Here is a 16566-nt window from a genome sequence, read left to right as displayed (position 1 = left end):
GGAGGTAGCTCTCTTCCGGATTACACAAAAACCCATTACTGCCATCTCACAGAAGAACACCCGATTTCCAAAACAATCACCACTACTGCGCTGCTCTTCAGTTAAGGTGTTCCTAGCAGATTCAGTCCCCCTCCCCCCCCACTACTATACTTACTCCAGATAATAAAGTCTCCGGAGAAATTTGCTGTTTCATCCATCTTTGAATCTAGAAGTTGCATTTGAGGTCCATCTGAGTTGAGAACTGACCAACATGCATATATTTATATATAAAACTCATTTGTCAAAGAAATAAATTATAATACTGTAAGTGATACAGTAGTAAACGTAGTTGCTGGGCATGCAACAAGTTACATTTAAATTATGCAAATACAGATGGAATAAAATGGTGGCATATGAACACAAAGAAATGGAGTTACCCTCTTAAGGACAGTATAGCATTTAAGCAACATGTCCCACATTCATTCTTCATCCAACCGCATATACAGAGAGCCTTCTAGCAGGAACTTTACTTCATGTATAGCTAGACACCAAAAGAACCCAAAACAAACGTGTGTTAATATTTAAAGCATACTGTAACTGTTTTGCTTATTAGCATATATTAACAACACTTGGTCTTTCAATTAAGCAACAAAACATTTTGACTAGCCGCCAGCATTTGTCTCCTGAACTTAATAACCCCTGCATTAAAAGCCACGCCAGAATGAAGCCAGCGTTTCCTGGGATAGGAGTTCGTGGGCAGTTGCAGTTTGATGGATATTCAGCTTCACAACAGAAACTCCAGCGACCACAATCTGCTGCAGCTCCTTGGCTGACACCTGAAAGGCATTGCCCCAAAGCTCCCAGTTCAGAACAGGGACATGTTCTCTCAGAACTGAGAGCCATCAGTCAGACATAACATTAAAAACTTCAAACATCTCAAATTCTTCAGTTTCACTGGGGAGCAAAGGATGGAGGGAGGAGAGCTGGTGCTGATTTCATTTGGTGCCATTGTAATGAAGGACTTGAATTTCAAGGAAGTTTCCATCTGCATTCAGACTCCCGAAGCTGCCGTTATAACTTCTCCTTTTCTCAGGCAGAAAACAGAGTGCATGGTAAGAAAGGCAGAAACAAAAGGAATGCCTCTCTCCCCCCTTTCTTCCCTCCTCATGTGTTATAAATCTTAAGACTGACTTTGCCCAACCAGGCTGTCTCAACATAATTGCAAGGTACATCTTTGGAATAAAGCACAAACCCCCAGACCTGACCACGTTCTTGGAACATAATTGAAATCCCCTTTTTTTTTCTCCCCTCCAGATTTTCTTTTAATAAACATATCTATATACGCAATTTTATGTACTTGAATTATTCACTATTCTTTTGCAAATTCTCCTACAGCATTTTGCAAAATTTATCACTGGGATTGGTAGCTACACTATAGTGCTTAAAACCCATGTACTAAGATAATGTCAGGATCTTTCTGTATAGAGACTGGCATGTAAAAATGAAGTTACAGAAACATACATTTGTGAAAACCTTTAATAAGGGACCTTTAACTAAGACCTAGAACAAAAGATTAATCACTGCAATTATGTTAAGTATGTACATTAAGAATCTTACCAAGAAACAGTTAACAAAATAGAGGTAGACGATAGCAATGCATTCTGCACCAAAATGAACCAAGTCCTTTAACATCTGCATGTTGGGCAGCAATTTTTTTTCACAGTATATTTAATAAAGATTATGATTTAATTTGTGTAAAAAAAGTTATGACACCATCTTACTTTCTACAGATTTTTTTTTCTTTAAGAAAAAAATGATGTTAAAAATGAAAAAATATTTTGAAGTTACTAGTTTGCATACCCATCCACTCTTTTAACTAATGGTCTGATAAACAAATCTTAAAAATCACAGCTGATTTAAGAAAAGAAGTTGACCAAATCACCTTGAGAGAAAAACTCCAGTAATATTAATAGGATTTTAACCTACAGTATTCTATGCTGTCATGCAGTATCACCCATTTATTAATTCCCAGGATGTCTTCATCTAGACTAGAAATTCTCAAGAGAACTTTGTTACGTCCATACAGTATAGAAAAAGATGGAAATTCCTAGGTACTGAACAGCAATTCCTTTGACAAAAAAAAGTGGCACTTGAAAAGGTAACCTGAAATGAGGGGAAAAAAAAATTAAGCCTTCTGTGTAACTTTATGGACACAGAGAACTTGAGCAGTGCTCTCTTTCTTTCCCACTCAACACAAAGCCTCCTGTAATTTTTTTTTTTTTTTTTTTTTAAAGTCTTGGAAAAAGAAATTACTTCTGCCAGGCCTTGACCAAACAACTCATCAGGCACCTGGACAGCTAACAGTAGTTTTCTGACCCCCTCAGAAAGCCTTTAGAGAAATTAAGGCTTAACAAATTTGTTAGAAATGTCTGAGTATGCAAACATGCGCTCTCTTTGAAACTTGCTTCAAGTCCACCAAAAAGTTACATTGTCCAGTTCTATCCTATCCTCTAGTAGCATGAATAGGTAGAGTAAAAATAACCAGTCTGCTTTTAAAACTGTGTTTGAAACAACTATAGACCTTCTTTAAACATAGAGATTATTAAAGACTTCTCTGCAATTACCTTTCACTGTGTATTTCAACTGGAATACCATTTAGTCCTCTGCCAGGATGTGTGGGATGTAAAATAAGAGGCACTTTTAGGGCTCCAGTGAATAGAAAGAGGACTTCATCCTTCATAAAACAAGTATTTTCCATGGCTAGTTTTATTCTCAATTACATCATAATGAAATGCTGGCAATTATTTTCTTAAAAGCTATGGCAGCAGGTTTTCAACCCAGCAATAAATCATTGTCCTATAGAGAAAGATCTCTAGAATGCACAGTGTTAGCAAGTTTCACTATATATATTCAAGGTATGTTCTATTTCAAGTATCAGTGATACTTTATCAATAAATAATAACATATTTGTATACTTAATAGGAACCATAACTTTTGTTTTGACTGGTATCAGTTACTATCAGAAGAAAAAGCTTGCATCTTACTATATAAAAGTGATGGCAAACCTGAAAAGAAAATTAAATATACAACTGTGTGACATTAAATGCAGTGGATAAGTAGGATTTTTTCATATTCTTTTAAAGTGCTTTGTGTAATCCACCATCAAAACATGCTTGTATAAAGACAGATGCTACTATGGTTGATATCACAGGAATACAGAAATTAAGACATTCATACTATCACTGTGACTTACTTGAATATTCAAAAAAATTCCAAAGGCCCATATATTTAGATACAGAAAAGGTTTCTACATCTTTTATATACAACCTAAGAGCATGTTACACTCAGATTATTAGAACAAGCCTCTTCTGCCACAATTTACAAAGTAACAAAGCCCACAGTAAAGCAGTTGCTTTACTACAGTAATGTAAACATATCCAAAAGAAAAATATGCTAACAGTTTCAGGGATGACTTCCAATCAGTAAAACCAAAGCAACTGGGCATATCAATCTTTTGTCTCTACAAGGCTTAGCTCACAAGCTCAGGCTGTACGTTTATTCTTTGAAGGACATCTTCTGGCATACAAAAGACAGGATTGACGGCCTTAATTTGTTCTTCTCCTAATAAAGAGAGTCCAGCAATTCCAAATAAGGTGTGAAATGGATCCACCTGGGAGAAGAAGAAAAATTTTTATGTCCATTTCCAAAAGTCAACCAGCTTTTCATTTGTACATGATGAAGCTTATGTTTGTTAGCAAGAGACCTGCAAGTCCCCATGGCTGAAATTTTAGAAGACACTGCAACTGAACAAACTTTCAGCGGTCTTGACTGTCACCACATGTAACTCAGAAGTTTAATTTTCACTACATGCATTTACAATACTATAATTTGGTCAGAGATGTTTGTAAATTGTTTGCTGCTAAGACAATTTTAAACTCTGAATTCAGCAGCAAGCACTCATGTCTCCATTAACACTTATAGCAGTAGCAAAGATAGCAAAATATTAGAGAGGCAAATTTGATCATCTGGAAGTACCGCTTCCATAAATTCCCCATTTGCTCTTCAGCAATAATATATTGCTCTTCAATGGTCTCTGAATAGAGTTGTACTGTCAGATCTTAAGATGCGAACAGCAACCTCCTGTGCTGTAAAACTGGAAGGAAAAAATACAGGGAAATATTTAACAAGAGACAGCAGCAGTTATTTGGTATCTGAGTTTTCCTTCACTGTATGAATTTTCCCCAAAAGCAGCTATCATTATATAACTGCAACAGATTATGTAAAGTCTCATGATATAAGCTTCATTTCAGCAGAGTTAATTGACCACTCCAGAAAATCTTATTCAAAGTTACATGTAGTGTTTGGGGCAGTGTATGTCCTGTTTGCATTACTGAACTTCTGGATCCTACCTCAAAGCTTTTTATACTGCAGTAAACTGAGCTGAATTACCATGTTATAGCCACATACAGGAGCACCATCACTGAACACAGACCAGAGGGTTGACTAACATAACATCTTGCTCCTCAGTGGTTTTGCAACCACATTACATGTATGGTCAAAGCACACACTTAGGTTTTTCTGCTCCTTCCCAGAATCAGTAAGCAGCTGCTGGGGTGGGGGGGAAGGAGACTGGGGGAGAAATACACTATTGGAACTGTAATAAAGATTTCCCTTCTACAGACAGGCAAGCCTGGGAATCGAGTTCCCAGATGTATCTATGGCTGTGTCATCCTCTGCTCCTTTCTGTGGCACTTCTTGAAAACTACAAAAAACTGACGAACTATAAGTAGGAGCTTATTAGCACAACTACAAAGTTATCAACTAGTTGCTTGAAACCTAAGAAAAAGAAGAAAAAGAAGAAAAAGTGCTGTGTTGTGAAACTGTTCAAAACCTGAAATGCAACCTCAATGTCAAATTAAAAAAACTACCATCTAAAGCTAATTAAAAAAAAAGACAGGATTTATTGGAAATGAGCTTCTGCAGAAACAAAACAAAAATCTAAGCTTCAATGATTTTATGGCAGTGCCCAGTCCAATGATATAATGAGTAAAAATAATATGAAATGCCTACTAAAATTAAATGCAAAATACTCATAGATGTCTGCATTAGATATAGAAGAAAGGCTCTGCAAAGTTACTTTTCTAGCAAGATGGAAATAACTCATACTTAATCTCAAAGGCAGAACGGCATTAAAACTTTAAGAGTTAAGCTTCTGGAGCATTCTGGAAAGGAAAAACTCCCCTGTGACATTATAGCTCTATTTAGAAATACAAAAACCTTTCTGCTTTAAGCACACCAAAGCACTTTTCCAAGCTGCAGATCAGAGCGAAGAGATTTCCCCCCACCCCCATACGGAAAGAATGCATCAGTTTACAAAGAAATAGAAAGCTCATTCAGTTGTGAATACATTTGTGGGGAAAGGAAAGAAAGAAGAACATGGAGAGTTGTAAGAAAAATAGCTAAGATTTCCCTGACCTTTGGCAAATAAGCAGTCACGTATTCTACAGGAATTACACTGAGGTCTCATAATACTTCTAATTTTATCTGACCAGCACCCTTGAAAGGTATGATCTTTGTTTGCCATTTTATCTGGGCAATCTCAATTGTTTCTGCCTGGAAGCAGAGAGAACAGACCAGCCAGCCATAACTGTTCTCTGAACTGAGGAGAAAATCCATATCACTAGCCTCTTCATAATGCTATCACAAAAGCTTCTACCTCCTCCATCTCCTAGTCAAATACAAATGAGAGGATTTATTCAGTGGCTGGGCCGGCACAAATAAAAGCTGAGGTGCAGAGATTCTTACAGTAACTAATGACTTATTTAGATTAGGCAAAAGGATTGAGAGAGCTGTAGTCTGCTTAGCCTGCGGCGGTCTCTAGAAGTTTGCAAACGTTTAAAAAAAAGAAAAAAAAACCTTTTTTCTAAAGTGGTCTTGAGACAAACAATTCATGTGGCATGCATTGTTATGGACACCAAACAACAACTTGCAAGGAAGAGTTAAATGTGGGATACAGTAGTGCAAGTCCAATATATAAAACGTCACATGCTCCCCAAGTAAATAAACATTCTAAAGCACTTCTATCCTACTCTTTCTCAAATTCAACTGCTGGCTCTGCAGCTCTGCAAAAAGTCTACATCTGGTTCACAAGTTACACTCAAATGGGAAACATAATTGAAAATTTCAACGTTAGTTAAGGATTATTTACCATATCTCCTGGTCTGTCAGCAAATCCTCCAGTCTCCTCATCCTGGCAAGCCAAAATAAAGCAGCGCAATTTCTCTCTGTCAATCCAATGTAATCTACCAATCATTTTCAGAGATGCTAGTACCCACCATGAATAACACACATCAGGTAACTGGTAAACAGAGAAGTAGAATATTATTTTTGTTTTAAACATGATGCTGCAATTTTCTTGAGCATTTCTGCAAACTACTAGCTGTGCTATCATAAAAGGGTTGCAGAGAAACAACGTTTAGAGATTTTTTTGTAGTAAAAGAATAAAGTTCCTGGATGTAGTCTCTTTTTAAGATGACCTTTTCCTTTGTTCAACAAGAAACAGAAACATAAGAATCTGATCTTGAGATTAGCTTTCACCTTCTATTGGAGAGGCTAAAAATCCACAGCATCATTTTCAGGACTAAGGACAAAAGACTCTCCTATCAACTAGAACTCAAATGATTAGCCACAACCAGTTTTCTTGAAAAGAATTGTTGGTTGGTTACCTATTTACCTACTTGCCAGTGGAAATTATTCCAGACCACTAAATTTCCTACTGTGACATGAAACACTATCATACCCAGGATTAACATACAGTAAGAATAATTTTTCTATGACTCCTACAGAAGAGATCATTCCTCATATCAGAAAATATTCAAGTCCTAATTTAACATGGTACATAGTTCAAGTTGTCAGCAAGACATACTTCAGTACAAGTACTTTCCTAAACTGAAGCCTCAAACTAAGAATAGCTGAAGAATGCAAGACAGGTGTTAGTTGCAAAATGAAGAACCAAGAATAAAAGGCTTGAATTCTATGAATATTCTCTAAACTTTTTAAAGTAGTTCTGATTTTTCCACAAATTCTTCAACTTTAGAAAGAAGAATCTCTATTGAGCTTGAACAAAGAAAAGAAGCCACCAAATACCTTCTCAGGTCGTCCGTTGAGACCTCCAGAAGGTAACTGTCGTTCACAAAGCCACCAGCCCAGCAAGTCAACATTTATTTGATGCAACTGGTCTGTTATAGCCAGAAATCCTGTGCAACAATAGATCTAAAATTACAGACATAAATTTTTGTGTATTTAAAGGCTAAATATAGTTTAGCAGACTAAATGCAGGAAAACGTCAAAGCAGGAAGCCAGTCCTGCAAACGCGACACAAAATAAGCACACATTTCACCTTTTAGTTCCAAACTGAGTTCTACTTTCCATTAAAAAGTCTATTAATCTTACAGTTACTTTTCTAAAAGTGCCAGTGGTGCAATGTAATTATGGAACACTAACATATTCCATGAGTGTGAAGCTTGGAAAAAGTCCTATAAGATCAGGCAGAGCAATAGGTTTTTCTTTTAAAAAACACACGGGCTCTCAAGCCAGAGTAGTCAGTCTCCTTCCTGCAGACTGGATATTTTATTAACATTCCTTGCAATCCCATGTATGTCTACTGTCATGTCAGGCTTTCTTTCACTGTGGCATGTGCACTGATAAATCCTTTTCTACTTTTCCTGGGAAATAAGGTTTCCAGTACAGCAGCATTTTTTGGTCACATTTCAGCTAGTCAGCAGTTTGCTCTATCCATTCTCAACAAAGTAGCCAGAAACAAACAGCAAGAAACTAAAATAGCAACTGAAGCCTGCTCACAACTACCTTTTCCTGATAGAACAGGGATGTACCTATTCAAGAACATTGCAAAATAAATGTGATATTCCTGGAAGACTTTAGAACTACAACAGAGGCAAAGTAGTTGCTCTTTACAGCACTTTAAAGCATATGCACAATAGATCTGGCCCTCCCAGGAAATGCCAACTGCAGTGGATTCAGCCACTAAATCTGACTTACTTGGATACCAGAACATGGTCCAGCCATTTAGACCATATGGGGAACATTACTGTAGATAAAACTTGTAAGATAGGAAACAAACACCAGCTTTACAATTCTCTTTCCTGAATAAAAAGGAATAAAGGAAAAAAAGTTTTCCCTCAATAAAATAACTGGTATTCTGATGTGCTCAGATGAGTCCTGGCTATGACACTGCTCAGCATAAGCATTAAAATATTGTGTTAAAGTTGATTTCTATTCATAGATTCAGGTTAAGTGCAATAGTTCTTTCCATGGAAAAAATTAAAAATGGGAAATGTTGATTAAATCTTTATGTTCTACTGGAAGAAGTCATTGAGAGCCTCTATCTTGAGAGCTCCCTTAATGTGTTCCAATTATACTACTGTATTCTCTTTTCAGCTAGATTTTATTGACCGCTTTTTGTAACTTGCTGTCAGTACAATACTCTTTAGTAACTACAACAAAATCTTAAAGGTTCCCATGCCTGGGCTAGCCATTTCATCTTAAGGCTTTCCTCAACAAATTAAGTGAGCCATTCCCACAATTGATCAGATTAAAAGATTCAGTTTCCCATTTTTATTTATATCAAACATATTGTGCAAGTGACCTCTACATTTCATTAATTTCATCAGCATCTGTGCACACATGAGCTTAGAGCTGCAAAAACCGAGTCTGACTGAACATAAATGGACAAGATCCATCACTTGATGGCAATTTTCTCATTAATACCCATTCCAAATTCTCTAAAAATCTTTATGCTATTCTGACACCACTACTTGAAGATTATTCAGATTATATTTGCAGTCTGAAAGAGTCCTACAGGTTTTTCCTTACGATTTGTCCCCACCCCAGACTAAGCTCCCATGCCTCTCCTCAAACTCATCACACCTATCTACCTATTCATTTAATTTAACTAAGGGACTAGAACCAGGCATTTGGGAAACGAGAAAGGTACTTCAATGGGCATCACTGAAAGGTGTTGGAAACATTCATAAGCACTATGCGATGCTTGATAATTTAAAACATTTCCACATAGAGGAAAAACTCACCTGTCCTGCATGTGATTCAGAACCTGGCCTACAACCAAATCCTCCATCAAAGTTCATACAGGACAAAACGAATTCTACCGCTTTCCCCACATCAATAGCATCCAGTTTTCCCTGCAAGTCAGAAAAGCATCTAATGCATTTTATATTCTATCAAGCTGATTAAATACTGCAGCTTCAGCAATAACAATGAGAAGATTCTGTACTTGTGCAAATGATGATTTATGACTTACCAGAAGTGCAAGAGTTGCTGCAGCACAGAAAGAGAACCTTGTATCTATTTCTCCTATTGAGGGTGGGGGAGAACAATGAAATACAGATTATTTTTATTAATAACAAAAATATATATTTATACCACCATTGAAAATCTGGAACAAAATGTTAAATTGCTAGGCTTTACATTGAAGAAAAAAAATAAAGAAAACATGCCCCAGCACTGTTTCCTCTTTCAGCCTTTGGATTATATCCTCAATAATTTAAAGAGTCCATGTTACAACTCAAACGACCTGTACATTTACTGCATATAAAAGGGAGTAACTCGTTATCAGCTTTATTTAGTCAGATACATATCTAAATCAATTCAACTAGTGCTAAGTTACAAGCAGCTATTTAATTTTAAAGCTTATATGTAGTGCCCTACTGGACAACTGCAGAGCACTGGATTCTCAAAAAATACCACAGCATAACTCTCTATCCCCCTTAAATACTTAAGATTCTCTCTGATATTTGAGCAGAATTAGAAACCATTTTTGCTTTTAGAGAAAAACCGAGTTGCGTTTTTTTGCATACCTATACCTCAAAGTTAAACTAAGAAAAGCTATACCTGCAACAGAACTGCTCAGCATATCCATACCAATATACTTCTCCTAATACATTCTTTAAGCAATTAATACTTGAAGTCAACATTTAAAGTTTCACCCAGCCACAAATGTCAAACCAATGAAATGTTCTTCAAACTGATGCAAACTTTTATCTGTTAAGTTTGTGGATTTTTTGAGAAGAAAATAAACATGCACTTGTGTTCTGCCCTACTTCAGGTACCACACTTTTTTCAGTTGCGCTGTTATCTGGACGTCAAAAATAGCATTAATCCATTGTGCATTCAGCAAATTTGTTCCAATACTTTAACACAATGGATGCAGCAAATTATGAACACTTATAGCTCCCACCATTTTAACACACAGCTAGACAGTCAGCTTTACAGTAGCATACATATACTACCATGATCTTGACTATTTGATTCTGTCAGAACAAAAACATGAGTGACATGGAGTAGATTTTATTACAAATTAAGGATTTAACATTGATAAATATTTTTAAAAGTGACTAAACACGTGTACTACTACTTAAAAATAGTCTTTGTTCATGTGCAAAAACAAACAAACAAAATTAATATTAACAGAAGTTGATGAGTACAGTTTTTATCTCATTCCCGTAAAGGGCAAGATGCTTTTCATAGCCTACACTGATAAAGATCATAACTGATTGCCCTTAAATAGCAAACACAAAACATTCCTTGACTGGTACCTCGAAGTATCGTCAATTACAGGCACCAGAAGGCTTTGTTCTTTCAGAGCTAGACAATTTATTTCTAATGCAAGAACAGAACTGAAGTCTAGAATCGTTTAGAAAGCAATGAAACACAACTCTGTCCTTCACAAAACCTCCTTTTTATGTAACTCAGGAAACAGTGTTTACATACCATACATAAACAAAAAGACCATCCAAGGAAACTTCAGTTTGCAGACTTACACATCAACCTAGTCACTAGATTTTAAAGATCTAAAAATTACCCCATTTGTCTCCAGCAAATGATCCATCTTCTTTTTGCAAGCTCTGTATATATTCAACAATTTTATTAACATCAACAACATGGAGACTATCATACAAGATAAGAATCTGGAAAAAAAGCCACAGTAACAATGAGTTGCAAGAAAATCAGAAACCTGGATTTACAGAAGACTTCACTTAACTGATTGTGATTACTATTTGATAAGTTTTAATAAAATAAAATTAAATGCACTACAGCTCACCACTATATCAAAATTTTAAGAAATTCTCAAGGAAAAATACAGACACTTTAAGCAGAACACCGTACTGAACACTACAGTGCCCATCTTGGAAAAAAATATCAGCAACTATGACTTTGAAAACATGGAGTTGGAATTTTTCAGTTGCAAGCTAAATTAAGTCTTATGGAAGTGCAAAAAAGAATATCTGAACAAAAGCGTATCTGAACACATTACTGCTAGTTGTGCTCAAAGGAGGATGTAATGTGACCCATTAAATATTCTGTATTTGTAGATAGGAGTTTAAACAGTATTCATCAATTAAGAACATGCATACCAGTTAAGACATGCTGGTTAAGTTTGACACAAAAATTTCACATCTGCGTTTGCTGATAGTTTTCAACTTTGAATATCTAGAACTGTAATCAGTTAACATGAAAATATCTCCTAGTAACATCAAGTATAGACCTAAGAACTATACAACTCTAATACAGAAACGTAAAGAACCTCAAATTGTATCCCCTTCTCCTTACGCTGGCTTAGAATTTGTTAAAGGAATTTGATTGTAGTTTGGAAAGCTCAAAGGTCACAGCCTGAAGGAACTTAAGTTTTCTGGGTCTCAGAGTAATTCTAGAGCTAAAGTGGTGATAAACATCAACTTTAGATCAGATAATACATGCCAACACACATCACTGACCCAAGAAAGCATCACTTCTATCCTACCTAACACCTCAAACCCGAAATGCTTTCCTCCTGAAACAGGATGCAATCATTTGTAACACTATTTAAATACTTCTTCCCTGAGATGGGATTAGAGACAAATCGTGACGAATCAAGCAATTGTTTAGAACCATTTAAGCCTTTGGGCATTGCCTTCCACCATGTTTTGCATAAGAATTAAAAGGGGAAAAAAAGAAGAAATTAAAGAAGAAATTAAGACGAAATTAAGAAGTAAGAAGATAAGAAATTGAAACTGAAATGGAGGAAGCTATGGGGAAAAAATAAGATTGAGAATAATTCCTTTCTCTCAGGGGAAGACTATACACCAAATAAAGTGCCCAAAAGACTCATGTCATTTTTAAGCATTATTAAAAAAAAAAAAGTTTGAGGTACACAACATAAAACCCAGTTGCTGTAGCATTTCTTTTGTATAGTACTAAAGTATAAACATACATTCTCTCTCTCTCTATACACACACAAAAGAAAAATCAATTTTTTTTTCTTATTCTGGTCATACAGATCTTTCATCTCAAAGTACCCTAAGTAGAATTTGTAAAATCCAAAGGTAATTTTCTAGAAACTTCCAGTAAAACCTATAGCTAAGAAATATTTCAAGACTATTAGAAAATTTAACAAGTATGCAAACAAAGTCACCATTAAGTGAACATTAAAAACACAAATTCCCATACCTTATGACCTTTTTAGGAAATGATACAGCTAAATTCTAAAGTTTTGTTCATTAGATTTTTTTTTAATAATGTACTGAAATCTTTTTTGCCATTAGTATCCAATAGTTTAAGTACCTGGTTTGTACATCTGCAATCATCAAAATAATTTATTACAAATGGCTGTTTCCACAATTACCCTGTTCCATTTACCTGAACAGCACTGAGGGTATACAGAAGATGAGGATCATGACCTATACTGGCACTTATACCACCACATTCATGTTGACATGATTTGATGAACGCCAGAATTTCATCTTTGTTCATTCGGTGCAGCTGTCCCATGAGATCCATTACTGTCAGCCCCCAGTAAACACCACTCATCCTCAAGTACTCCGACATACAGTACTCCTAAGTAGTACAATATTTTAGTTCTTAATCAGATATGCACATCATCAAATTAGAGCAATGAAAATATATTAGTTAACATCTATAAACAGTCTGCAACACGTCAAGTATTCTCCACTGCGTTAACAACTTAGTGTTTATTAACCACTTATAAATTATATACTCTATGCATGTGTGTATATACACACACACAGATGCGCGTACAGATTTATTTCTACACAATACATTCCCTTCCCCCCTTGTATTTTCCAGTTTAAAAGTATCAAACTCAACATCAAGTAAAACGCATGCAAGTAGTAAGTCACTAATCCAGTTCAGATTATCAGTTATCATCTTGGCTCCCAAACTTCTATTCAACTACCACCCCAACAGATCTCAAAACAGTAGTGACACTTAATGAATCTTACTGCTAGTGTCAAAACTGCTGCAACCTAAAGCTTCAGGAGGAAGTGAATTTTCATATACACTATCTTATATATGTGTGTGCATGTGTGTGTGTATATATATATGCACACACATGCATATATATAGTTCAGATCAGCTGAAATACCTGAAAAGTATGATTTTCTTCATGCAGTACTTAGAACTTGCATGTTCGAAGTACAGGAAAAACAATCTTAAGCAACAGCGCTTGAGTTCATTTGTGGCCAATAAAGATAACTGCAACACTTTTTCCCTCAAACCGAAGCAGTTATTGACATTTTTCACCTGCTGGAATTGGAATCCAATTGTGATTGACTACACCTGATGATAACTACATAAAATGGACACTAGTTGCAGTGTTTAATCAAGCCTAGTAAGCAAGAAGCAGTTTTGAGGTGAGATTTAGTACAGCAGATAGACGCATGTCATCCTGTAAGAGAGCCACACATAAATAAAACTATACAACTTGTGCATTCTAGTGGATGAAGAAGCAAAAAGCAGTTCACTTCCCAGGTCTCAGAGTAATTCTAGAGCTAAAGTGATAATCTTCAAATTTGTGCTCAGATAATACATGCCAAAACTCATCACAGACCTAGCAAAATGAACAAAGGCATCTTCTTTTTATACATCAATCTGGATTGCAAGGCAAGAAAGAATTAACTTGTCAGCATCTATCCAACCCCTAACTCTAAACATGTAAATAACAGTAATTAGTACTATTATTAAAATCACAGCAGTACTGAAACAAATGGATACCTACATAATCATCTTTCTTTGTTCCATAAGAAGCTATATAGTCTGCATGTTTCTCCAAAAGTAGCGTGCTTGGGGCATCAGATTTTATTATAACATCCTTTTGTGGTGTTCCCTTTAAAGAGTACCAACAAAATTTCAGTTGTATTGTGAATTCAAGAGATTTTAGTACCTAGGTTTAATTTAACCAACATTAGTAATGATAACTGACTGGAAAGTTTTTTTTTTTCTTGGTATATTTTGAACAGCGGACAAATTTAAACTCTCACGTTGCCACTTCTCAGTCTGAATAAATCATTCCCTGGGAACAAGAACAAAACTTTTCAATAAATCTGGGAACGTCGCCCACCGGCCAGTAACGGCGTCCGTGACCAGGAGCCGCTCGCCGCGCGCACCTCGCCCCGGGGCCCAGGCCGGCCGCAGCCCCGAGGCCCCACGGTCCCGCCCGGCCCCGCCGCCCAGAGCCGCCTCGTCGCCCGGCCCTGCGCCGCCCGGGGAGCGGCGGCGCCTCCCCAGGTCCGCAACACCCAGAGCCAGGGCGATGGGAGCCACCGGCGCCACCGCCAGCGCCGCCATGTCGCTAAGGCCACCCGTCCTCACGGCCCGGCCCAGCCCGGCCCGCCGAGCCGAGCCGCACCGGGCCGCCCGGCTGGAAACCCGCCCGGAAGGAGCGAACGCCCCAGGCCGGGGCCGGGCCGCCCGGAAGGAGCGAACGCCCCGGGCCGGGGCCGGGCCGCCCGGAAGGAGCGAACGCCCCGGGCCGGGGCCGGGCCGCCCGGAAGGAGCGAACGCCCCGGGCCGGGGCCGGGCCGCCCGGAAGGAGCGAACGCCCCGGGCCGGGGCCGGGCCGCCCGGAAGGAGCGAACGCCCCGGGCCGGGGCCGGGCCGCCCGGAAGGAGCGAACGCCCCGGGCCGGGGCCGGGCCGCCCGGAAGGAGCGAACGCCCCGGGCCGGGGCCGGGCCGCCCGGAAGGAGCGAACGCCCCGGGCCGGGGCCGGGCCGCCCGGCTGGAAACCCGCGGGCCGCCCGGAAGGAGCGAACGCCCCGGGCCGGGGCCGGGCCGCCCGGCTGGAAACCCGCGGGCCGCCCGGAAAGAGCGGACGCGCCGCGCTGGGCCGGGGTCGGGCCGCCCGACTCGAAATCCCCGGGCCGCCCGGAAAGAGCGGACGCGCCGCGCTGGGCCGGAGTCGGGCCGCCCGGCTGGAAACCCGCGTGCCGCCCGGAAGGAGCGGACGCCCCGGGCCGCGCCGGGCCCCCTCCCGCCGCGCGCAGACGCCACGCACCATGTTCGCCGTCTCCGCCGGAAAGAGCGCCGAAGGGCGGGGCGGGGCAACAAGTAGCGGCCGCCAGGCCCCGCCAGGGCTGCCCGCGCGCCGCCCGCGCCGCCCGCCGCGCCACCGGCCCCGGCCCCGGCCCCGGCCCCGGTCCCAGTCCCGGCCCCGGCCCCGGCCGCGCCGCCGCCGCCGAGCGGCTGGGCCGGCACCCGCGTGGGCCCGCAAAGTGGCTCCGCGCGAGGACCCGCGGCTGCCCCGCGCCGCCTGCGCGGCGGGGCGCGGGAAGGTCGCAGGGCGGCGCCGAGGAAGGGCCGCCCCCCGGGGCGCGCAGTGCTGCGCCTGCCCGCGGGCCGCCGGCCGTCGCCGCGGCGAGCCCGCGGGAAAGGCGGCCCGTAAGCCCCGTGTGCGGGAGGACGCTCAGGCTTGCCGCGGGCAAAGGTCGTCTTGAAACAACGGAGGGAGTAAATTTAAAGTATGCTAATTGTGCGCTTTCTTGCTTCGCAATAAGCAAGAAGACAAAAATAGCCTCAGTTTCCTTCTGTCACCTCAGTTCTATGAAAAAGCAGGTCCAAGAATTTAGCTGTAGAACAGCTAAAGATAACTGTCCTCCTTGCTTTCAAAAAGAAAAACCTTTGCCCCCTAATTAAAACTGATGATTATGCTATTAATCATCATCATTTACCTCTCGCACAAGTGGGGGACAGAACCCTACCACGCTGGAACACGATTTATATCATGCAATAATGCTGATTTGCACAGAGCGGTCAAAAACGAGGTCTTCCTTTGAAATCCCTATCCAGGATGTCGCAAATCCTAATCCAGGATGTTGCATTATTGATCTGCCTGCAGGTAAATAAGATGGCAATTTACATGATTAAACAGTTTATTTAAAGAATTATGTTATTGAACAACATACTAATTTCCCAGATGGCCTACCTGAGAAATAAGCAATGCAAAACTCGCACCTGATAACATTAGTTGTACCATCCTGCACTAAATTAAGATGATGGATGAAGGAGACCACAGTGAAACAATGACATTTTGGTGTGAAATTGCAAATTAATTTGTCCAGGAAATGGGCATTCTGACAGCAGAATGATCTATCCAAGTTAAAATATCTCACAGAAATTGTTCTCAGCTGTTTTTGCTGCAAATTTACTTAAGTATATACCAATGGAAAGGAATAATAAGTTTAAATATATTGGATTTGGAATAAACAACATACGTAAAT

General features: G+C 39.8%; 1 protein-coding gene and 2 non-coding genes across 6 annotated transcripts; all 3 read right to left on the bottom strand.

Annotated features, from left to right (window-relative positions):
- Nucleotides 1-230: 230 nt before the first annotated feature.
- On the bottom strand, nucleotides 231-15377 carry RABGGTB (Rab geranylgeranyltransferase subunit beta). Of its 4 annotated transcripts, XR_010884936.1 has the most exons (10): nucleotides 15345-15377; nucleotides 14069-14176; nucleotides 12691-12888; nucleotides 10877-10982; nucleotides 9317-9369; nucleotides 9087-9197; nucleotides 7126-7251; nucleotides 6188-6337; nucleotides 2604-3649; nucleotides 231-1062 (listed from the first exon to the last, which is right to left on the bottom strand). XR_010884936.1 is itself a non-coding variant. In XM_067301410.1 (9 exons), the coding sequence occupies exons 1-9, from the start codon at nucleotides 15345-15347 to the stop codon at nucleotides 3509-3511; spliced, it is 996 nt and encodes a 331-aa protein (XP_067157511.1). In that variant the 5' UTR covers nucleotides 15348-15377; the 3' UTR covers nucleotides 1498-3508. The 4 variants fall into 4 exon arrangements, 3 of the variants coding, with proteins under 3 accessions (XP_067157511.1, XP_013800562.1, XP_013800560.1); XM_067301410.1 differs by lacking the exon at nucleotides 231-1062 and having other exon boundaries at nucleotides 1498-3649; XM_013945108.2 differs by lacking the exons at nucleotides 231-1062; nucleotides 15345-15377 and adding an exon at nucleotides 14273-14725 and having other exon boundaries at nucleotides 1498-3649; nucleotides 12691-13941.
- Nucleotides 11706-11790, bottom strand: LOC136992586 (small nucleolar RNA SNORD45). Its single transcript, XR_010884947.1, has one exon. It is a non-coding gene; the product is annotated as a small nucleolar RNA SNORD45 (small nucleolar RNA).
- Nucleotides 13819-13901, bottom strand: LOC136992588 (small nucleolar RNA SNORD45). Its single transcript, XR_010884949.1, has one exon. It is a non-coding gene; the product is annotated as a small nucleolar RNA SNORD45 (small nucleolar RNA).
- Nucleotides 15378-16566: the final 1189 nt, after the last annotated feature.

The sequence above is a fragment of the Apteryx mantelli genome, chromosome 8 (assembly GCF_036417845.1).
Source record: "Apteryx mantelli isolate bAptMan1 chromosome 8, bAptMan1.hap1, whole genome shotgun sequence".
Lineage (NCBI taxonomy): Eukaryota > Metazoa > Chordata > Aves > Apterygiformes > Apterygidae > Apteryx > Apteryx mantelli.
The sequence above is the reverse complement of the archived record's forward strand: the minus strand, read 5'-3'. Positions and strand labels throughout refer to the sequence as shown.

Bases quoted from the DNA above. Each gene is read 5' to 3' on its own strand.
- RABGGTB (XM_067301410.1), bottom strand. The intron at 12,889-14,068 runs GTAGGTATCCAT...TGTACTACTTAG, and splicing joins GAACAAAGAAAGATGATTAT to GAGTACTGTATGTCGGAGTA. The intron at 9,198-9,316 runs GTAAGTCATAAA...TCTGACTTGCAG, and splicing joins CAGCAACTCTTGCACTTCTG to GGAAAACTGGATGCTATTGA.